This window comes from Sinocyclocheilus grahami, unplaced genomic scaffold (assembly GCF_001515645.1).
Source record: "Sinocyclocheilus grahami isolate Dianchi unplaced genomic scaffold, SAMN03320097.WGS_v1.1 scaffold1217.1, whole genome shotgun sequence".
Lineage (NCBI taxonomy): Eukaryota > Metazoa > Chordata > Actinopteri > Cypriniformes > Cyprinidae > Sinocyclocheilus > Sinocyclocheilus grahami.
In genome coordinates this window covers 213,356-233,498 of record NW_015506396.1, presented here as the reverse complement: position 1 = coordinate 233,498, position 20,143 = coordinate 213,356, and the positions used below count along the sequence as shown (strand labels likewise).

The 20,143-nt window shown below is 35.1% G+C and overlaps 1 protein-coding gene across 1 annotated transcript in view; it reads right to left on the bottom strand.

The window, feature by feature from the left end:
• The window catches only part of LOC107568132 (platelet-derived growth factor receptor beta-like), a 41,772-nt gene that overhangs the window by 9,939 nt on the left and 11,690 nt on the right, over window positions 1–20,143 (bottom strand). The window contains 16 exon segments of the mRNA XM_016253988.1: window positions 2,144–2,249; window positions 2,481–2,580; window positions 6,231–6,342; window positions 6,441–6,563; window positions 7,692–7,807; window positions 10,199–10,365; window positions 11,717–11,861; window positions 12,360–12,470; window positions 12,547–12,651; window positions 12,828–12,960; window positions 13,052–13,106; window positions 13,163–13,432; window positions 14,882–15,005; window positions 16,140–16,255; window positions 16,331–16,502; window positions 18,328–18,493. Of these exon segments, the coding sequence (XP_016109474.1) occupies window positions 2,144–2,249; window positions 2,481–2,580; window positions 6,231–6,342; window positions 6,441–6,563; window positions 7,692–7,807; window positions 10,199–10,365; window positions 11,717–11,861; window positions 12,360–12,470; window positions 12,547–12,651; window positions 12,828–12,960; window positions 13,052–13,106; window positions 13,163–13,432; window positions 14,882–15,005; window positions 16,140–16,255; window positions 16,331–16,502; window positions 18,328–18,493 (2,121 nt within the window).

Genomic DNA, 20,143 nt, shown 5'->3' with positions numbered 1-20,143 from the left:
GAGGTATTCGACCAATCACAACGCACTGGATAGCTGGCCAATCAGAGCACACCTCGCTTTTCAGACCGATGAGCTTTGTAGAAATCGACACGTTTCAGAAAGGCGGGGCATAGAGGAGAAACAATAATGTACAGTATGTGGAAAATAATGTGTTTTTTAACCTTAAACCACACAAACATTTCATTACACCAAATACACAAAATAATGTTCTTTTTAGCAACATCCTTTGACTCCTTTAAAAATTGTCTTTGATCTTTCAAGCTCTATCATTGCAGTCAGTGGGTGTTGCAGTGCTTCAGCCCAAAAGAAGTGAAATAAAAAGCGCCCATACATAAAACAAAATGTCTCACACGGCTCCGGGGTCTTCCTGTAGCGAATCGATGCATTTTTGTAAGAAAAAGATCCATATTCAAAACGTAATAATCACTTCAATCTAGCTTGCGCCAACAGTTGTACACAGAAGCAGCTCCGGGCGGATGACGTATGAGTTCAGCGTTGCGCATGCGCCGGTGAGTCTCGTGAAAACCAATGTTTGTTAACAGGAGCAAAGGAAGCAAAGTTTCCTTGCTTTAGCAAAGGAAAACTAGTCTCCTCTTGGCTTATATCGAAAATATTTATTTATTTACAAATCCTCGTTTTGTACTTCTAATTCGTGACCATTGTTTTGTTTTGATCTCTCCCCTGCGCTTCCACGTTCATCACTTCTGAGCGGCGAATGCGCAAAGCCGACCTCATACGTCATCCACCCGGAGCTGCTTCCATGTACAACAGTGAGTGCAAGCTAGATTAAATTGATTATTATGTTTTAAATATGGTTATTTTTCTTACAAAAACACATCGATTCGCTACAGGAAGACTTTGTTCACCCCCCGGAGCCGTGTGAGACACTTTTTATTATGGATGGGCGCTTTTTATTTAACTTCTTTTGGACTGAAGCACTGCAACACCCGCTGACTGCCATTAAACCGCTTGAAAGATCAAAGACATTTTTTTATATAACTCCGACTGGAATCGTCTGAAAGAAGAAAGTCATATACACCTAGGATACCTTGAGGGTGAGTAATTTATGGGCTAATTTTCATTTTTGGGTGAACTAACCATTTAAGTCAAATGCAAAATAATACTACTGATGTCCTGGAAGGTTATTTGGCGCCGTGATGAGCATCGCAACATCACAATCTCACAAACGCCACATAGTTTAATGCAATTATGGTTAATACGATTATGAGCTTAATTGCATTATTTTGATTGGAGTATTGCATTTACATGAGGTAAAGTTTAATCACAATATTGCCAAAATCCCATTAGAATGGCATTATGAGGGCGCATGTAAACGCGCTCAATGTTTATAACTTATCAGAGCTGTTGAAACCAGAGATTCACATCAGAGTGTGCTTCTGTTTTTCAAATAAAACCAAATAATCCACACATAAGATGAACTCAACAGATGGCATTTGACCCGCAGGGACACAATTTTGAGACCTCAGAGAGGTTCCCTAATCTCAATCAATATTTTGATTAGTGGAGATTGACCGTTTCAGGTTATCATTGATATACTATTATAGTTTTTGTTAATATTGTGAAGATTTTATTTTTATATTTTCTGTCTTAAATTTAGTTATACTTTTAGTCATTCTGATGTGTGTTTTAGTCAGTTTTATCAGCTTTTTCAAATGTTTTATTTTATTTTTTTTACATTTTTTATTTATTCATTTTATTTTACTTAGTTTTAGTTATTTTACTACTTTAAGTTAAACTAAATGAAAACTATTTCTATAGCAACTAATTGAAATAATATAAGTTTACATTTTTTATATTTTATTTCATTTAACGTTAATTTTATTTCAAGTAACGATTTTTTGAATTTATAATTAGAATTGCTTTGCGACCTTTAATTTTTATAGTTTATACATATCATGACAAAAGGTTTGTTTAAAATGTGTCAATGTTTCTCATTCCTATATTTAAAATCACTCCCATTTGAATGGATTGTTCATGCATTTAAATTCTGCGTCTCTGTGCATGTTCCTTTGTGTGATATCAGAAAGTACTCTAGCAAAAGAGAAAATGAATATTAGAATTAGAATTTCTTTGCAAATCTATGCAGTAATCATGGAAATGAAACAGGGAACATAAAGGAAACCTTTTTATATCCATCTGACAGCATGTTCCCCATTGTGTGCACCAAAAAGGAGAACTCCGGACGCTTCTCGTACTTCTCATCCCAACATTTCCTCATGACCTCATAACTGCAGAGGAACAAAACCACCAGCATTCACTCCAAATCTGCTGTCATTCAGTCACAAAAGCCACAAGAGATTTCCAGGATTTCTTTTTTAAAACAAACCTGCCTGTTACTATGCACTTAAAAGTTATTTACTGTCTGAATATGTAACTCCAGCATATGTGCAATAATAAGCATGCAGCCTGTATGCTTAGTAACTTTCGTTCAGGTCAGTAGGAAACGCAGTGAAACATACATGTCGTCGGAGGCGTACGAGGGTTTAGCCATGCGGTATCCTCTCTTCAGAGCACTGTAAAACAACTCATTCATGGGCAGGTCTGGATACGGGGTTCCTCCTGCAAAATCACACACAAAATCACCAATAAACACAGCTTCTCAAGTTTCAAGCTTTAGTTTTTTTACTGATTCAATAGTGAGCACTTACATGCTTAAAATTCATTGTTTGAAATCTCTGATAGACAAAAAACAAACATGACTTGTGAAAGAATTGGTAACAGTTTACTATTAGGTTTCAGTTGTTAAAATTGTTACATTAGTTAACTACATTAATATGAACTAACAATAAAAAATACTTATCTTAACAATATCTTAGTTAATGTTCATTTCAACATTTATTACATTATTAAAACCAAAAATTTGATCTTTTATATTATTTAATGGACCTGAGCTAACATGAACTAACAATGGACAGTTGTATTTTTATTAATGTTAACAAATATTAATAGTGTTATTTTAGTGTAACTGAGATACTATGATAGTTTTTATTAATATTTTGAATGTTTTTATTTTTATGTTTACATTTTAATCTTGAAGTTTAAGTAATTGTGTTTTTTAATGTCTATATAGATTATTATAATTTCAATTAAGTTAAATTAAAATATTACATTTATACAACTCCAACTGCCCAAAAGTAAAAGTCATACATTACATTACATTTCTACCAGTGTTATTTTAGTATCATTGATATACTAGTTTATATAATATAATATATATATATATATATTTTTTTTTAAATAAGATTTAATTTTTATATTTTCTATATATTTTAGTTAAAGTTTTAGTAATTTTGTTATATGTTTTTGTCATTTTTTACAAATATATCTCTACAGTATTTATTAATTTGAGTTATTTTAGTGCTTCAATTTAAACTAAATGAAAATGAGAAATGTTGCCAAAATGAAATACGGTTTTTTCTATTTTAAGTAACAAAAATGAACTATGGTTTTAGTTTGAATTTTAATTAACAACAATAACCCTGATTTATGCATTTGGCAGATGCTTTTATCCAAAGCTACTTTCATTGCATTCAATCTATAAATGTTTTCAAAGCATGCATTCCCCTGGAAATCAAACCCATACTTGCTCAGAACACACATTTCAGGTAAAACATACTTTATTGAGTTGAATGAGTGAGTAAGATGATTTTGAACACGTCATTTTGAAGCAAAAACTCTAGACTTCAAGATCCAGTTCTCAAAAGTCTTGTGAACAAATGTTATGTATGTGTTTTATGGCCTTATTTCAGTGACTTTCAAATTTTAGTTTTTCACTAAGTATGCATAAACATTATTTTCTCAAAAACACAATCCCGTACATACATGCTGCTCACATATTATTGTAGCCCAGTTTGTGCTGATTACAGTGTTACTAACCCTCTATGGTAGCGTGTTGCCTCCAGGCAACACAACATATTTTTGTTTTTTTAAATAATGAGAGACTCATTTAATTGACCAATGCTGTCTCAAGGAAGTAGAAGTCAAATACTAATAAATGAACATACAAAAAAAGTGGTCACATGACCCACAGGGGTCCATTTTGTTTCCACTTTCAGGACATGTGCACGTCACATGACTCCATATTTTGTCCAATGAAAAGTGCATTTTTCATCAATTTCCGTGCATATAATTGCCTACAAAAAATCTTAGTCACCTTCATTGGAAAGTATTTTCAAAAACTTTACATAATATTTCATCAAATGTATCATAGGAAATTACAAAAAACTGCATTCTGCCTCAAGGCAACATTGTACCGCAATGGAATCGCATAAGGCCATGCAGGCCTACTAGGTTAGAATACAAGTATATGATATTTGTAAAGAAAAGAGTTAGAATTATCTAAATGTATTAGAAGTTTTGCATGATTTTGTAATGAATTTTCAAGAATCGTAATTATCATACTATATCTGCACATATTATTTGTCTGTTGAGAAGAATTGCTTCCTCAGTTTTCACAAGCAATGAGATGTCATTAGTGAAGTAGGAGATTTTGCATGCATGTGCTTGTGTGTGCATGTGCATGTGCATACTTGTAAGGATAAAGTGCATATTAGGATAAGGTTATGATTATTTTTCATTTTTTACTTTGAAACAACACTGATTATAATGTCTTGGTATGACAACAGATATGATAGTTTAGCTGGATTTGAAATTTTATTTTTTATTAAATATGAGATGTGCAATACATTAAATGAATCTCTAGATAAATCTGTTTGTTCAAGTGTTTGGTTAAAGAAATTGATGTTTTCAATAAATATATTTCTTTTTTTCTGCATGAAAATGTCTAATGTCTAAATTTGTCCATTGTGGCACACTGTTGCCTTGAGGCAACAAACTTTAAAAAAAAGAATGACCATTTTTATTGATATTGTTATAGTGTCCAATTTTAAGTAGGAAAAACATCACAAATATTTTTTTCCTCATTGATATCATATTTTATAAGCAACTGAAAAAACCACAAATGTCAGGGCATGTCAAAACTTCTCCAGGGCCCCAAAACACCCTCGGATCCATTTCTATTTGGGAGATTAACATATAAAGGGGTCATATGATGCTGCTAAAAAGAACATTATTTTGTGTATTTGGTGTAATGAAATGTGTTTATGTGGTTTAAGGTTCAAAAAACACATTATTTTCCACATACTGTACATTATTGTTTCTATGCCCCGCCTTTCTGAAACGCATCGATTTTTACAAAGCTCATCGGTCTGAAAAAGCGAGGTGTGCTGTGATTGGCCAGCTATACAGTGCGTTGTGATTGGCCGAATTCTTCAAGCGTGAGACGGAAATGATACGCCCCTTACCATACTGTGATGCCTGCGGCAACCACATGTGATGACCCCGGGCTGGACTCCGCTTCATCCACAGTGAAAGCCGATCCGGCGATCCACCGCGCAGAGTTAAAGTATTTCCTCAGCGACCAGCACGGATCAGCTCCAGGCATGACGAAGCGATATTGTCCTCTTTTGGAAGGCCAAACAAAGTAGTTTCGCTTTCACAACGAAGCACACAGCGCCTTCACGACATGGCGGCGGCGGCAACAATACTACAGCGAGAATAAAAGTTACGCCTTTGTGTGAACATTTGGGCGGCGTTATGCAAATCTTCCCACATTGTGACGTAGGTATGTGGGGGTGTGTTAGAACGAGCCATTTTAGGTAGGTGTGGCTGACTCTTAACTTTTATAAAGAATATCTCTTTGGATTTGAGACTTTAGTCTTTGCAACTTTGCAGATCTTCTTTATGCATCAAGTAACACTCCAAAGAGAAAGAAAAACTTGAAATCGCATCATATGACCCCTTTAAGGTTTATTTGCACAAAAGCATGAATGCATAGACAGTGTGGAGAAAGAATAAGCGAACGGACTGACCCAGAGTGAAAATCTCCCACAGTAAGATGCCGTAGGACCAGACGTCACTCAGCGTGGTGTACAGGTTATGAAAAATGCTCTCCGGCGCCATCCACTTCAGAGGAAGAAACGTCTGCAGACAAACACACACAGAGTTTGTTTGATTGAATGTGTTGGTTTTATTGTGCTTTATTACAGTCGTAGAGACAGTAAAAACCGCAGGATGTACGTACGCTGCCTTTGGAGATGTAGTTGTTGTCGTGCATGTTGAAATCGCATCATATGACCCCTTTAAGGTTTATTTGCACAAAAGCATGAATGCATAGACAGTGTGGAGAAAGAATAAGCGAACGGACTGACCCAGAGTGAAAATCTCCCACAGTAAGATGCCGTAGGACCAGACGTCACTCAGCGTGGTGTACAGGTTATGAAAGATGCTCTCCGGCGCCATCCACTTCAGAGGAAGAAACGTCTGCAGACAAACACACAGAGTTTGTTTGATTGAATGTGTTGGTTTTATTGTGCTTTATTACAGTCGTAGAGACAGTAAAAACCGCAGGATGTACGTACGCTGCCTTTGGAGATGTAGTTGTTGTCGTGCATGATGTCTCTGGCCAGTCCAAAGTCACAGATCTTGGCCAGTTTGCCCTCACAGATCAAAACGTTTCTTGCTGCCAGATCCCGATGGACACACTGACAGACAGACAGAAAGATGTTTTACTTAGCAGTCTTATTATTTCCCATTTCCGTCAGTAGATGGTGATGTGAGTTTATATTAAAACATGCATGACAGACTTTTGGGTAAAAAGTGAGCAATTGGATTAAAGTTATAATTTTCGGTCTAATGTTTAGAAATGGCAGGTCAGCAGTTTTACTAGCAATTGCCGTTATCTATAATCAGCAGCACAACACCATTTATTTTAATTTCCGCATTGCAAGCAGCCTAGTAAAACATGTGTAACACTATGACTTATCCTGGACTAATATGGAATAAAGATAATACAAATTTGTGGAGACGGATTGCTGAAATATGTTTACAAATTTTGACAGATTATCTTAATACCTCATGGGGCATTTAAAGTGTATAAATACAACTAGTCAAGAAGTTCAAGAAGTAAGCTAATTCAGTTTAAACTATTATTTTCTGTATGTTTACTGTTCATTTTATGCGAATTACTTTGTATTTTTACATTGTCTAAATTAATACATTGATTGGACTGCAAAAAAAAAGATTTTCTTTCTTTTGTTTTTCTTTTTTTCCATTACATATAAAATATTGTAAATTAACTTACATTAAATTAACTTAAAATTATTTAAGACATTAAGTTTTATTTTCTGATTTTTTTGAGTTTATGCTTAAAACATACAAATAAATGAATACGTCAATGAGGTCAGAAAAATAAACTTAATTCAAAAGAAAAACAAGTTTATTTTGAACCCATTGACAGATATTTGTTCTTGTTAAACTCATAAACTCACTTAATTTAAGTCTTAATATCTTAAGTCATTTTGTGTCTCAAATAAATGTATCTTGATTTAAGAATGTTTAGATATTTGTACTGGAAAAACAAGACAGAAATACTGCGGAAGAACATCATTTTTTGCAGTTTAAACATTTCTCGCATACCCATGTATCCCAATGTATGTGCGTGTTTAGCTTTACCTTGGGGACAAAACTGTCACCAGAAGAGACTAAACCTCTTTTAGTGGAAGTCTTAGAAAGATTTAGGGTCTGAGTTTGTCTGTAGGCTTATTATTAAACAACAGAAGTGACGTGCTCATTTAAACATGTGAGTGTGTGTGTGTGAGACAGAGACTCACGTTTTTTGATGCCAGGAACTCCATGCCTTTGGCCACCTGATAACTGAAACCCACGAGATCAGTGTAGCTCAGAACCGGAGAATCACTGATCACCAGAGCCTGATCCACCCTGTGACCTGTGATAAACACACACAATTAATCACACACAAACACACACAACATCTGATTGCAAACACAAAAAACATGCAATACCATGGTATTCTCTGAAGTATCTTAGAATTCTACCATGGTTCGTGGTAATCATTCAGTGTACCTCTGAATTAGCATCTAGCATCACTGCAAAATATTATTTTCTTACTTATTGTCTTGTTTTTTCACAAATATCTAAACATTAAAATAAAGAAGAAAGACTGAAGAAAATCAGTTTTTTATTTCATTTAATATTTTTTTTTATTAAGTTCTGATAACTTTGAGTTTATCCATAAAACAATGACAAACAATGTCAGTGGGGTCAGAAAAGTAATCATAATTCAAAAGGAAAACAATTTTTTCTTATCCCTTGTTTAATGTATTGGATATTTTGTTGTGCTTCATTTTTGATTATATATATATATATTTATATATTTATTTATTTTATTTTATATAAGTTTAAGTTATTTTAGTACTGCAACAAGACTTTATATTAAGCCATTTTGCTTCTTAGGTGAATATAACTTGATTTAAGTATAAATAGATATTACTACTGGAAAAAGTCAAAAATACTAAGCAAGAAAATATTTTTTGCATTGATGCTCTACTGCAGGGATCCTCAAATCTGGCCCACGAGATCCACTTTCCTGCAGAGTTTAGCTCTAACCCTAATCAAACACACCTGATCATTAGAAAATCACAGGTCGGTGAGTTTGATCAGGGTTGGAGCTAAACTCTGCAGCGCATTGGCCCTCCAGGGCAAGATTTGAGGAACCCTGCTCTATTGTATTTATGAAGGTTTTCTAAGGTTGAGAGAAGCTGAATTCACCCTGACATCCTCTCAGCTGAAATTAAATAATTAAAATACATCACAAATAATAAATCAATACAAAAATAAACAATGAGACTTTTTAGTCAAAATATTTAAATTGTGCAGAAACCTCAAGTGTTTCATGAAGTTCAAGGCACATCCTGTAAGAGAAGGAAGTGAAACTTTAATGAGCATCGGTTAGGAAAGAGATCTCTGTGTCACACAGATGGCGTCTGTGCTCAACCTGAAGACCTTTTCAGCAACACAGGGCCAAAGATCACACAGCGAGGCATGATGGGAACAAGCTTCCAGTACATCTGCGCAACTAGATGAGACCTACAGTCTTACACTATGCTCTCAACTTCCTCTGAATCACCACAATATCACAATGTTAAAATATAAATATAAATACGGACTATTTGATCAAAATAACCATTTCATGTGATTACTTAAATGATTTATATCCAAATTCATGTGTGATAAACCAGGTGTGGCAGTGCTGATAATAAACCCTGTGACAGTCATTGCAGCAAATTAATGTTTGAATTATTGAAAAAAACTGCATATTTAAATTAAATGATAAAATATATAAAACTGTGCATTTTTTAATTGCATTGCATTTTTAATAATATATGTAATTTAGAATTGTATATAGGCATCTAAGGTTTTCAGGGTTGTTGCTATAGGTGTTTCTAAAATGTTCTGAAGTAATTGTTTATTATTATTCTAATTTTTTATTATTATTATTATTAAATGCCATGCAATTAAAATACAAACTTTTATATAATTTTTATTTTAAATTCATATATTTATTTTCCTGAAATAATTGTTTATGGATTATTATCAATGTTGAAAACAATTGTGTTGCTTAATATTTTTTGTGGAAACTGTGATACATTTTCTTTTTCAGGATTCTATAATGAATAGAACATTTTACTGTCACTTTTGATCAATTTAATGCATCCTGGATGAAAAAAAAAGTATTCATTTCTTATTGACCCCAAACTTTTGAATCGACATGTATCAGTATCCACAAAAAAATCAGCAGCACAGCACAACTGCACAAATGAAGCAGCACAACTGTTTTCAGCATTGATAATAATCCGAAATGTTTCTTATAATTGTTAATTGTGATTATTATTAATAATTATTATTTTTAATTCATATATTTAAATTTCTGAATTTACTGTGCTATTAATTATTATTAATAATAAATGCAATGAAATAAAAAAATAGTTTTCTGAAATAATTGTTTATTGTGAATATTATTAATAATAAATGCAATCAAAATGCACAGTTTTATATATTTGATATAAATTCTAAAAATGTTATGTGCATAAAAGAGATTTCCTATTAATAAATGAAATGCAATTCAAATGCACAATTGTATATGTTTTATAATGAATATTTTATGTAGGTATTTAAGGTTTTCTGGGTGGTTGCTGTAGATGCTGTTCTAAGAAGACTGATTAAATGTGGTCAAATCACAGTAATGCAGAGCTTTGAGAAGCTTGTAGCTGCAGTTGATCTGAAGGTCTGCAGACAGTGGGTTGAGTATGTTCTGTACCTTGCTCCTGGTAGATGTCTTGCTGGTAAGGAGACTCATAGGGTGATGGCTGGATATCTGCGTACTTGATGGAGTCTGAGAGCTCCTGCATTGGCACGTATTCGGTCTGCTTGTCTTTGGTCATGTCCATGTATCCTCCATCACACTCGCTACCGAACGACACGTATCTGCAAAGCACAGATATATAACCTGATTACATTTGGCTTACTTCATCAAATGCTACACTCGAGCATGATTGATACTTACCATAGCATTTCATGTTATTTTTAAACATACACTACCGGTAAAAATGATTTTTTAAAAGTTTTTGTTTCCTCTGCTCACCAAGGCTGCATTTATTTGCTCAAAAATACACTAAAAATATTTATTTACAATTTAAATATTGTAAAATGTGATTTATTCCTGTGATCAAAGCTGAATTTTCAGCATCATTACTCCAGTCTTCAGTGTCACATGATCCTTCAGAAATCGTTCTAATATGCTGATTTGCTCAAGAAACATTTCTGATCTATGGGTCAAAATACAAGGGAAGTCGTGGCCTAATGGTTAGAGAGTTGAACTCATAACCCAAAGGTTGTTGGTTCGAGTCTCGTACCGACAGGGATTGTAGGTGGGGGGAGTGAATGTAGCGCTCTCTCCCACCTTCAATACCACGACTGAGGCCCTTGAGCAAGGCACCGAACCCCCCAACTGCTCCCCGGGCACTGCAGCAAAAATGGCTGCCCACTGCTCCGGGTGTGTGTTCACAGTGTGTGTGTTCACTGCTGTGTGTGTGTGCACTTAGGATGGGATAAATGCAGAGGACTAATTCCTAGTATGGGTCACCATACTAGGCCACATGTCACATCACTTTGAATTATTGATTTTTCTTTTATGCCAAAAATCATTTAGATATCAAGTAAAGATCATGTTCCATAAAGATATTTTGTAAATTTCCTACTGTAAATATATTAAAACTGATTTTTTGATTAGTAATATGAATTGCTAAGAACTTCATTCGGACAACTTTAAAGGCGATTTTCTCAGTATTTTGATTTTTTTGCACCCTCAGATTCCAGATTTTCAAATAGTTGTATCTCGGCCAAATATTGTCCTATCCTAACAAACCATACATCAATGGAAAGCTTATTTATTCAGCTTCATTCAAAAAATTGACCCTTATGACTGGTTTTGTGGTCCAGGGTCACATATTAGAATGATTTCTGAAGGATCATGTGACACTGAAGCCTGGAGTAATGATGCTGAAAATTCACTTTTGCATCACAAGAATCAATTACATTTTACAATGTATTCAAATAGAAAACAGCTACTTTGAATTGCAATAATATTTCACAATTTGTACTGTATTTTTAATGGCTTAAATAAATAATTAATTAAATAATTAAAGAAATGCAGCCTTGGTGAGCTGAAGAGACTTCTTTCAAAAACATAAAAATAAAAAAATCATTCCAAACTTTCATTGAAATGTGCAATAGAAGAATGAAATCACATGTTCATTTGTCCGTAATGAACTCTTACTCTTTCCTGGTCGACACATCGCTGTCGTTACACATCTGGCTGTGGTTCTTGTCGGCGTAGTACTGGAGGAAGCTGTGCTTGTTCCTGTGCAGATAGTCAACCAGATCGCCATAGCGACAGTATTCTGTCACCAGATATAGCGGACCTGTGGAACAAGAAATAAAGATACCACAAACCTGAAATGAACACATCAAAAGGTCTGATCGGTCCCACTTTATATTAAGAGGTCTTAACAACTATGTACTTACATTTAAATTAATCATTTGGTACAATGCACTTTTTGTGTACATACATGTTTTTACATTGCACTTACAGTATATTTAAAAAAAATACCTGCATGTAATTACATCTGTAATTACATTTATAATTACACTGTTGACCCATCCCTTACACCTTAACCCACCCTTAAACCTACCCAAACCTGTCCCTAACCTTACCCGTATCCCACCTCAATAGCAGCAAAAGTGTTTTGTAATACAATATGAACATAATAAGTACATTGTACTTATTTTTTGATGCAAGTACATAGTAGTTAAGGCCACTTAATATAAAGTGGTCAACTTAATATAAAGTTCAGCAGCTTTAAATGTCTAGGAAGGCTCGGCTGCTTAAGCGTGTGTCCCGAGCGCTGCAGTCTGCTCACCGGGTTTGGTACAGGCGGCCAGCAGGTTGACGATGTTGAGGTGAGGACCCAGGTGACTCATGATCTTGAGTTCAGACATCAGAGCTCGAGTCTCGCTCCTCCGAGCCGTCGCTGCAGTGAGCACACAACACGATTAACTACGATCATCAATCACATACATGTGTGTAACCGAGTGTTTCACACGCACATTTCAGCATTTTCACTGCCACTTTAGTGGCGGATTGGGAACGGCCGAGACCGTATGCCGTCGCCTCGACAACACGCCCGAAGGCTCCAGATCCCAGCGACCGACCTGAAGAAACACATGCATTTCAATACATAAACATCTGGACTTACTAACAGTGAGTGGTTGCTAGGCAGCTGCTAAATAGTTGCTAATATAATCTAGTGTTATTGACCACATTCAGTGTCCATCTACAGGAAAAGCTGAGTATTAAGGTAAGACTCTACGGTGTGTCCCGCTCTCACCCAGCACCAGACTGTCCCGCGGCATCTCCCAGGCCAGGTCATAGGGCAGGTCAATGGGGTCGACATAGATGTACTCGTGTCCATCCAAACTGACTGATTCAATCACCTTCCACCTGATTTCATAGCGCGGCTTCTGCAGGCCGAACAATGTGGAGTTCCAGTTCAGCAATGTTAAATCTAAATGCTAAGTCTCAGCCAGACAGACAGGATGTGAGGTCACTGACCTTCCTCCACACAGCGATGAGGATGATGATGAAGAGGCCAGGCAGGTTTGGACAGCTTTTTTCCCTTAATAAATGAAACCATAATTTCAAAACTGCAGTTTGTATTTACACACACACACACACACACACACACACATACACACACACACACACACACTCGTGCATTACTCACTGCTGTTGACCAGTTTGATGTCTCGGGCTCGAGCTCCTCTCTCGTTGCGGGCCTCGCAGCGGATGGTGAGCAGCTGCGGCTGCAGGAGAGTCACCTGACTGTGTACCTGGTGGATCTTGCGTGTGATGTTGTAGCTGACGTTGGTCTGGATGGTGACTTTCTCGGGATCCTCCACTAGACGGCTCCACGCCACACTTTTGTTACTGCACCTGATGACACCAGACGGGAATACTAGTGTACTGATGACTGCATACTGTACAGTATATACAGATTAGTTACATACATATTAATTGTACAGTATTTATTGTACAGTAATATATGTATTAGTTATTATTACATAATACTAGCATATGTTTGCATATGTGCATAAATACTAGCATGCGTTTCTCCAATTTTCTGTAAGGGAAAAAAAAATTATATATATACAGTGCCGTGAAAAGGTTTTTGCCCCCTTCCTGTTTTTTTTTTTTTCGCATATTTGTCACACTTAAAAGATTCAGATCATCAAACATACATTTTTATATTACGCAAAGATAATGCAAGTAAATACAAAATGCAGTTTTTAAATGATAATTTTATTTATTAAGGGAAAAAAGCTGTCCAAACCTACCTGGCCCAACGTGAAAAATTAATTGCCCCTCCTTTTAAATCATGAAAGAACTGCGATTAACCACATTATTTTAGAAAGCTGAGTTAAATATTACAGTTTTGGTCAAATTTTTTGTAGGAAAATGTCTATTATTACATAACATTTTACATTAAGTATATGCTTTATATATATATATTCATATTATGGTTGTATTTTGCACATTTTAGCAAATAATTAAATATTAAACAAAGATATTATCAAAAAATTTAATATAAATTAAATATAAATAAACAAATAATAAAACACAAACAAACACACACACATTTTCTAACAAACATTTGGACAAAAAATATAATTATATATATATATATATAGCAAATATAGTAGGTTATCTGGGTATTTCATCCAGAGAAAAAAAATTTACATTCTGTAAACTCTGTGTGCAATGGATGCATACTGCAAATATTGAGCAGTATGGTAGTATGCCATTATACATCTTCCCAAACACATCAAAAATTTAAATCTGAATACTTTATACAATATGTAATATGTACAAAATGCACAAAGACAATTTACAAACCAGAACAAACGCACCAAATAATACACGTGCATTATATCTGCTCGCACACTTAAATCTACGCCCTCATAAGTGTGCTGCACCCATGAAGGAAGTGTGCTGTGACAGGAGAGGTGTGCACTAATGGCCGTTACAGCATGTGTGCTATATATTATTCATACAGAAGTATTTCTGTGCAGCTCTTTGGTGTTTTAATCAGCATGTGCGCAGCATTTGGATGATGGACAGACACAACCTGTTTGCCTTCATTATGCTGATGTGTGTGTTAATGTAATGTGCAAACTCATTAGCTCTATATTTACTCATCTCGCAAACAGCTCGTATTAAATATGAATGAGAGTCATTAAAGGGGAAATATTTTTAAAATGTTGGCTGATAATCTAGTATTGCATCTCACGGTATGTGCTGCTCACTTTGGTGGGAGCCTAACAAATGCACAGATTCATATAAGATGTATTTGTAATGATGATGATGATGAAGGTGTGTCATTACTTGGGCATGCTGTCACAGCTGAACCACTGAATGCTGGGAGATGGCACTGCTTCCGCCACACAGGTGACCGCGTGCTTCTTACCAGGCAGCTGATGGTCAGAGAGTTCAGTTATCTGAGGAGGAACTACAGAGACAGGAAATGACATCAGTCAAAAAAACTCACAGAATAAATGAGAAAATAACTGATCAAGAAGCTTAAAGGTGAATAGTCATTTTTAAATACAAGTAATGAGTAATTTATTTGTTTATTAATTGAATTAAACCAATCAAATTTTGCATTAAATATTAAATTACATGTACTTAGATGAATTTAAACATTGAATTAAATATACAAATACATATTTAAATAGATTAAATAAATTATATAATATATTAAATTAAACTATTGAAATATTAAATGAGGTGAAGTTAATTATCAAATAAATGCATTAAAAAATGGGTTAAACTAATTAAATATTAAATTACCTATGTAATTATATTAAACAAATTAAATATTTTGTTATATTTTAATAACATTAAAAAAATTAAATATTAAAATAAAATAAATTATTAAAATATTAAATAAAGTCCAATGATCAAATAAATTAATCAAAATTAAATTCAACTAATTAAATATTAAATTACATATGTAATTAAATTAAACAAATAACATATTGAAGTAAAATTAATTGTAAAAATAAATAAAAGAATTTACTAAACTATTCAAATTTTAAATTACATATGCAGATAAATTAAACAAATTATTATTTTGTCAAATATTTAATTATATTAAATTAAATTAATTATATTATTTTATTATAATATCAAACACAAATATTTGGCCAATAAAATTAAATTAAATTAAATTAAATTAAATTAAATTAAATTAAATGCATGGTTTCACAGTAATCCCAACAGGATCATGTGACACTGAAGACTGGAGTAATGATGCTGAAAATTCAGCTTTGCATTACAGGAATAAATTACATTTTACAATAAATTCACATAGAAAACAAAAAAACTTTAATAACGATATTTCACATTTTTATTTGTTTTACTGTATTTTTTTATCAAATAAATGCAGCCTCTATGAGCATAAAAGAGTTTAAAAGCATTAAAAATCTCACAGACCCCAAACTAAATTAAATTACATTACATTACATTAGATGCACGGTTTCATAGTAATCCCAAGAGCTGGTGTTATTCTTGGTCCAGACTTAAACGGGTGTCTGTTTTCAGGAAATGGGGCGGTGTGTAAATAGATGTCAAACTGTCTCACCTTTCACCTCTAGAACAAAGGTCAACTCTTTAAAGTCATCTTGGTTTTGGACACTGACGGTGTAGAGACCCATCTGCTCCAGTCGAATCCTGACCAGGGTCAGTGTGCTGACAAACCTGCAGCAGATCCAGAGCACACGTTTAAGGTTTAATGTTTGTTTAATAGAGGTAATTTATTGAGAGGATCATTACCGGGTCTCGTTTTCCTGTCTGGTGTTGTGTCCTCTAATAGCAGCGCCGTCTTTAGTCCAGAGGACGGTGGGTTTGGGATACGCCTCGATCTTCACCTTCAGCTCCACGTTTTCTCCGAGCTGCGCCGAGACGTTCCTGTCCAGATGAGAAGAAAGAGCCACGAATCCTTTCTCTACAGACAGACAGATGAAAATATCATTCTTACAAACGGTTTATCAGGGTTTCCACAAAAATAATAAGCAGCACAACTGTTTTCTACATTGATGATAATCAGAAATGTTTCTTGAGCAGCAAATCAGCATATTAGAATGATTTCTGAAGGATCATGTGACACTGAAGACTTGAGTAATGATGCTGAAAATACAGCTTTGATAACAGCAATAAATTACATTTTACAAGAAATTCACATAGAAAACAGCTACTTTAATAATGATTTTTACTGTATTTTTTAATCAAATAAATGCAGCCTCTATGAGCATAAAATACTTTAAAAGCATTAAAAATCTCACCGACCCCAAACTTTTGAAAGCTAGTGTATCAAATTATGATGCCTTATAAGCAAGGCCGAGTGAGTTTTGCTTGCTCATCTTTCTACATAATCTATTTAATATTCCATAAGTGAGCTCATGCTCGCAGCTGATAGATCATAATCGAAGCGTTCAGGTGCTAAAAGCTTTCTTCATAAAGGCTTGCCTGCAGTCACTGCATCTTGTGTGTGTAAGTGCTGCGGACACTCTAACAAAGATCTGCATTGATCTACAGTCAGCTCCTGTGACTCTCGTATACGCTACGACTCCAGGGTTTCTGTGTACGGCTGTGGTTTCATCATGATAAAACATAAACATAACTCATTCCCTTCAGCAGAAGGTCTCATTCACACGCAGCGTTTCCCCCGTGACGAGAGTAAACAGTTTTCCATCACAGGAGATGCTGTGGGGGGTGGGGACGGGTGTTGATTTAAATATATAGTTCAGTCATGAAACTCTAGATGGCGCATTCTGACGGGGTGTTAACGTAACTGATGATATTCAGAGAGTTAAATGACTTGGCACAAGCTGATTTGTTCATGCTGCATTTGCAGCCAATGAGCTTACTGCCTTGCATTTATATGGCTGGCTAGCATTCACTAGAGATTCCTGCAGCGTGCTTTCAGAGTTCTCTGAAACCCTCCACCTTCCCCAGCTCCACCTGTATAGATCTGCTACGGGTTATTTTATATGCTATTTGTGCAGCAGCAGTATGTCTTAAATACTCATGGCACCGTATCGCCATATGCACTGGCAGTAGCAAGTTCCTGTACTTGCTTGCAGCAGCAGCAATAACCAACAGCAGCAGCAATTCAGCAGCAGCAGCGTAGTAGATCTGTTCCGTCAAGACCAAATACATTATCATTGTCATATGCATCACCATGCTCAAATGTTCAGAGAGTTGACATGATTGAATTAAGGTTTGCATCAAAGCATCATTGAAAACACACCACCCAGATCTTACAGCTCAGATGATGAAGGCCGCACTTCATACAGATCTGGTTTTACCAGAAAGCTGCAAAAATGTACTGACTAGTGCTATTTTACAATCATTGGGACACTGTTATAGTTTTATTTTATGTGATATAAGTTTTCTCAAGTATTTTTTTTTACTATAATAAACCTGTTTTTTTAAATATAGTTTTTATAAAAAAAAAAGTTCAGTTATTTTAGTATATTAAGTTAAAGTAAATGAAAATGAGAAATGTTGACTTGGCAGCTTGGGGAAATAATTGTAATTACAATTATTAAATAAAATAAAAAATAAAAAACAGATAGATAATTTATGCTTCCCTCAGTGTGCTTTTTTTAATTTTTTAATTTTTTTTACTTTTTTCCAGTTAAAGTTTATTACATGTAATGAAATGTTTTCATGGTTTACTCTATAACCTTGTTGTTGACTGTCACTGATTTGAGTAGCCAGACTTTATTGTATGTTTTATGTAAATGTGATGCATCTGCAGCTCTTACCCAGTACAGTGATGTTAATACTGGCTGAAGCTTTATGGTTCTGCACACCTTCAAGCACGTGACAAACATACTGTCCTGATCTGGACAGAGACACGTCTGTGATGTTGAGACAGGACCGCATGCTCATGGACGACAGGACATCGGTCAAGAACTCAACGCCCCCCGCCTGAGGGGCAAAAGTTTTGGGGGTTTCAATGTTAGAAACATTTTTAACTTTTCCACTAGCACGCAATATTTGCTCCTAGAAACTGATTTTCAGGGGTATTTAGTTCCTTTTCTTTTTTTTAATCATACAAAAACACTATTTTTAAAAATTCTAATTTTTATCCACTTTAAAAATATGTATTTTAAATGATTACAAATATTTTAAACATATAATATAAATAAATAAAATGTTACATATTTTTCCATTGATAAAGCAAATGTCCAATAATTAGAATATCTATTACCAATTACCGCAAAAATATAACATTCAAAAACACACTCATTTGTTCAAACAAACTCCACAATTTGAATGTTAGGTGCATTTTTGTCGTTTTTGTGGCATTTTTGCCCCAAAACTGGCTTAATTTCTGACTGGTGTACATTTACACTTATTTATTTGGCAGGCACTTTTAAGCGATTACATTGCATTCACTGCAAAAAATTTATTTTCTTCCTCAGTATTTTTAACTTGTATTCCAGTACAAAAATCTAAACATCCTTAAAATAAGATACATTTACTTGAAAAGCAAAATTACTAAAAGGGGTGGTTGATCAGCTTTTTTCGAAGGGCTTGATTGTGTTTATGGAGTGCATTGTAAATAAAAAATGTAATTATTTTCACATATTTTACCCATAGACTGTATAAAAACATGGACGTAGTGTCCGTGACGTCACCCGTAGATTTCCGAAGAGCGTTTCTGAAGCTCAAAGTGGGCGGAGGCGGCCGTCGCCATCACCGCGCATCACTCCCGGATAATCGAAAATGGGTAAAGAGGCGGGAGCAGGTTGCTGAAACCACGCCCACCTAGCTCGACGGTGGTAACAGCAGCGGCAATCCACCGGTCACTCAAGTGGCCACGCCCTTAATTATGCAGACCTTTAAGGCTTAATATAATTTAAACGGATGAGTTATAAAAAAATTCACCCCCCTCCCCACAGTTGTCATGACGGGCTAAATAAGATATATAGACCAAAATCATTTTTTGAACCAGGCTGGGCAAAGTTGGGCATTTTAACATGGGGAGTCTATGGGATTGACTCCCTTTTGTAGCCAGCCTCTAGCGGCCAGTTGATGAATTACAGTTTAAGTCACTTACTTGTTGGCTTCACGAGAGCGAGCGGGAGGTTGCCGCTTGATTTTACCTTTATTCTACACCGCTGTTTCCATTCTCGTCAAAGCGGTCTGTTGAGTTCCTAGTTCTATGAAGCCCCTCCCTCAGAAATACGCAATGGGCTCTGACTGGTTAGCTGGCCCAGTGTGTTTGTGATTCGCTAACCGTCTAGTGCACATTGTCTGGAAACGTCACGCCCCCTTACCATTACGGGTAGTTGCGTGTTCCCGGGGGTAGGGGTTTATGTAAACATCAGGGTTAGTGATGTCACAAAACCAGGATGAAGCTCGTTGTAGTCACTACCAGCCGTTTTTTGTAGTCCTTAAACCGCGATTTCTTTAAAAGAAAATATTTCCCTTTGCATTGAACTCTGAGCGTCGTAACTTTGCATTGATTGTTTATGCTCTAACAGCAACAACACACACTAACTAAAGTTCAAAAAGTGAAATCATAATCAACCACCCCTTTAAGATATTAAGTCTTGTTTTCGAGAAAACAAA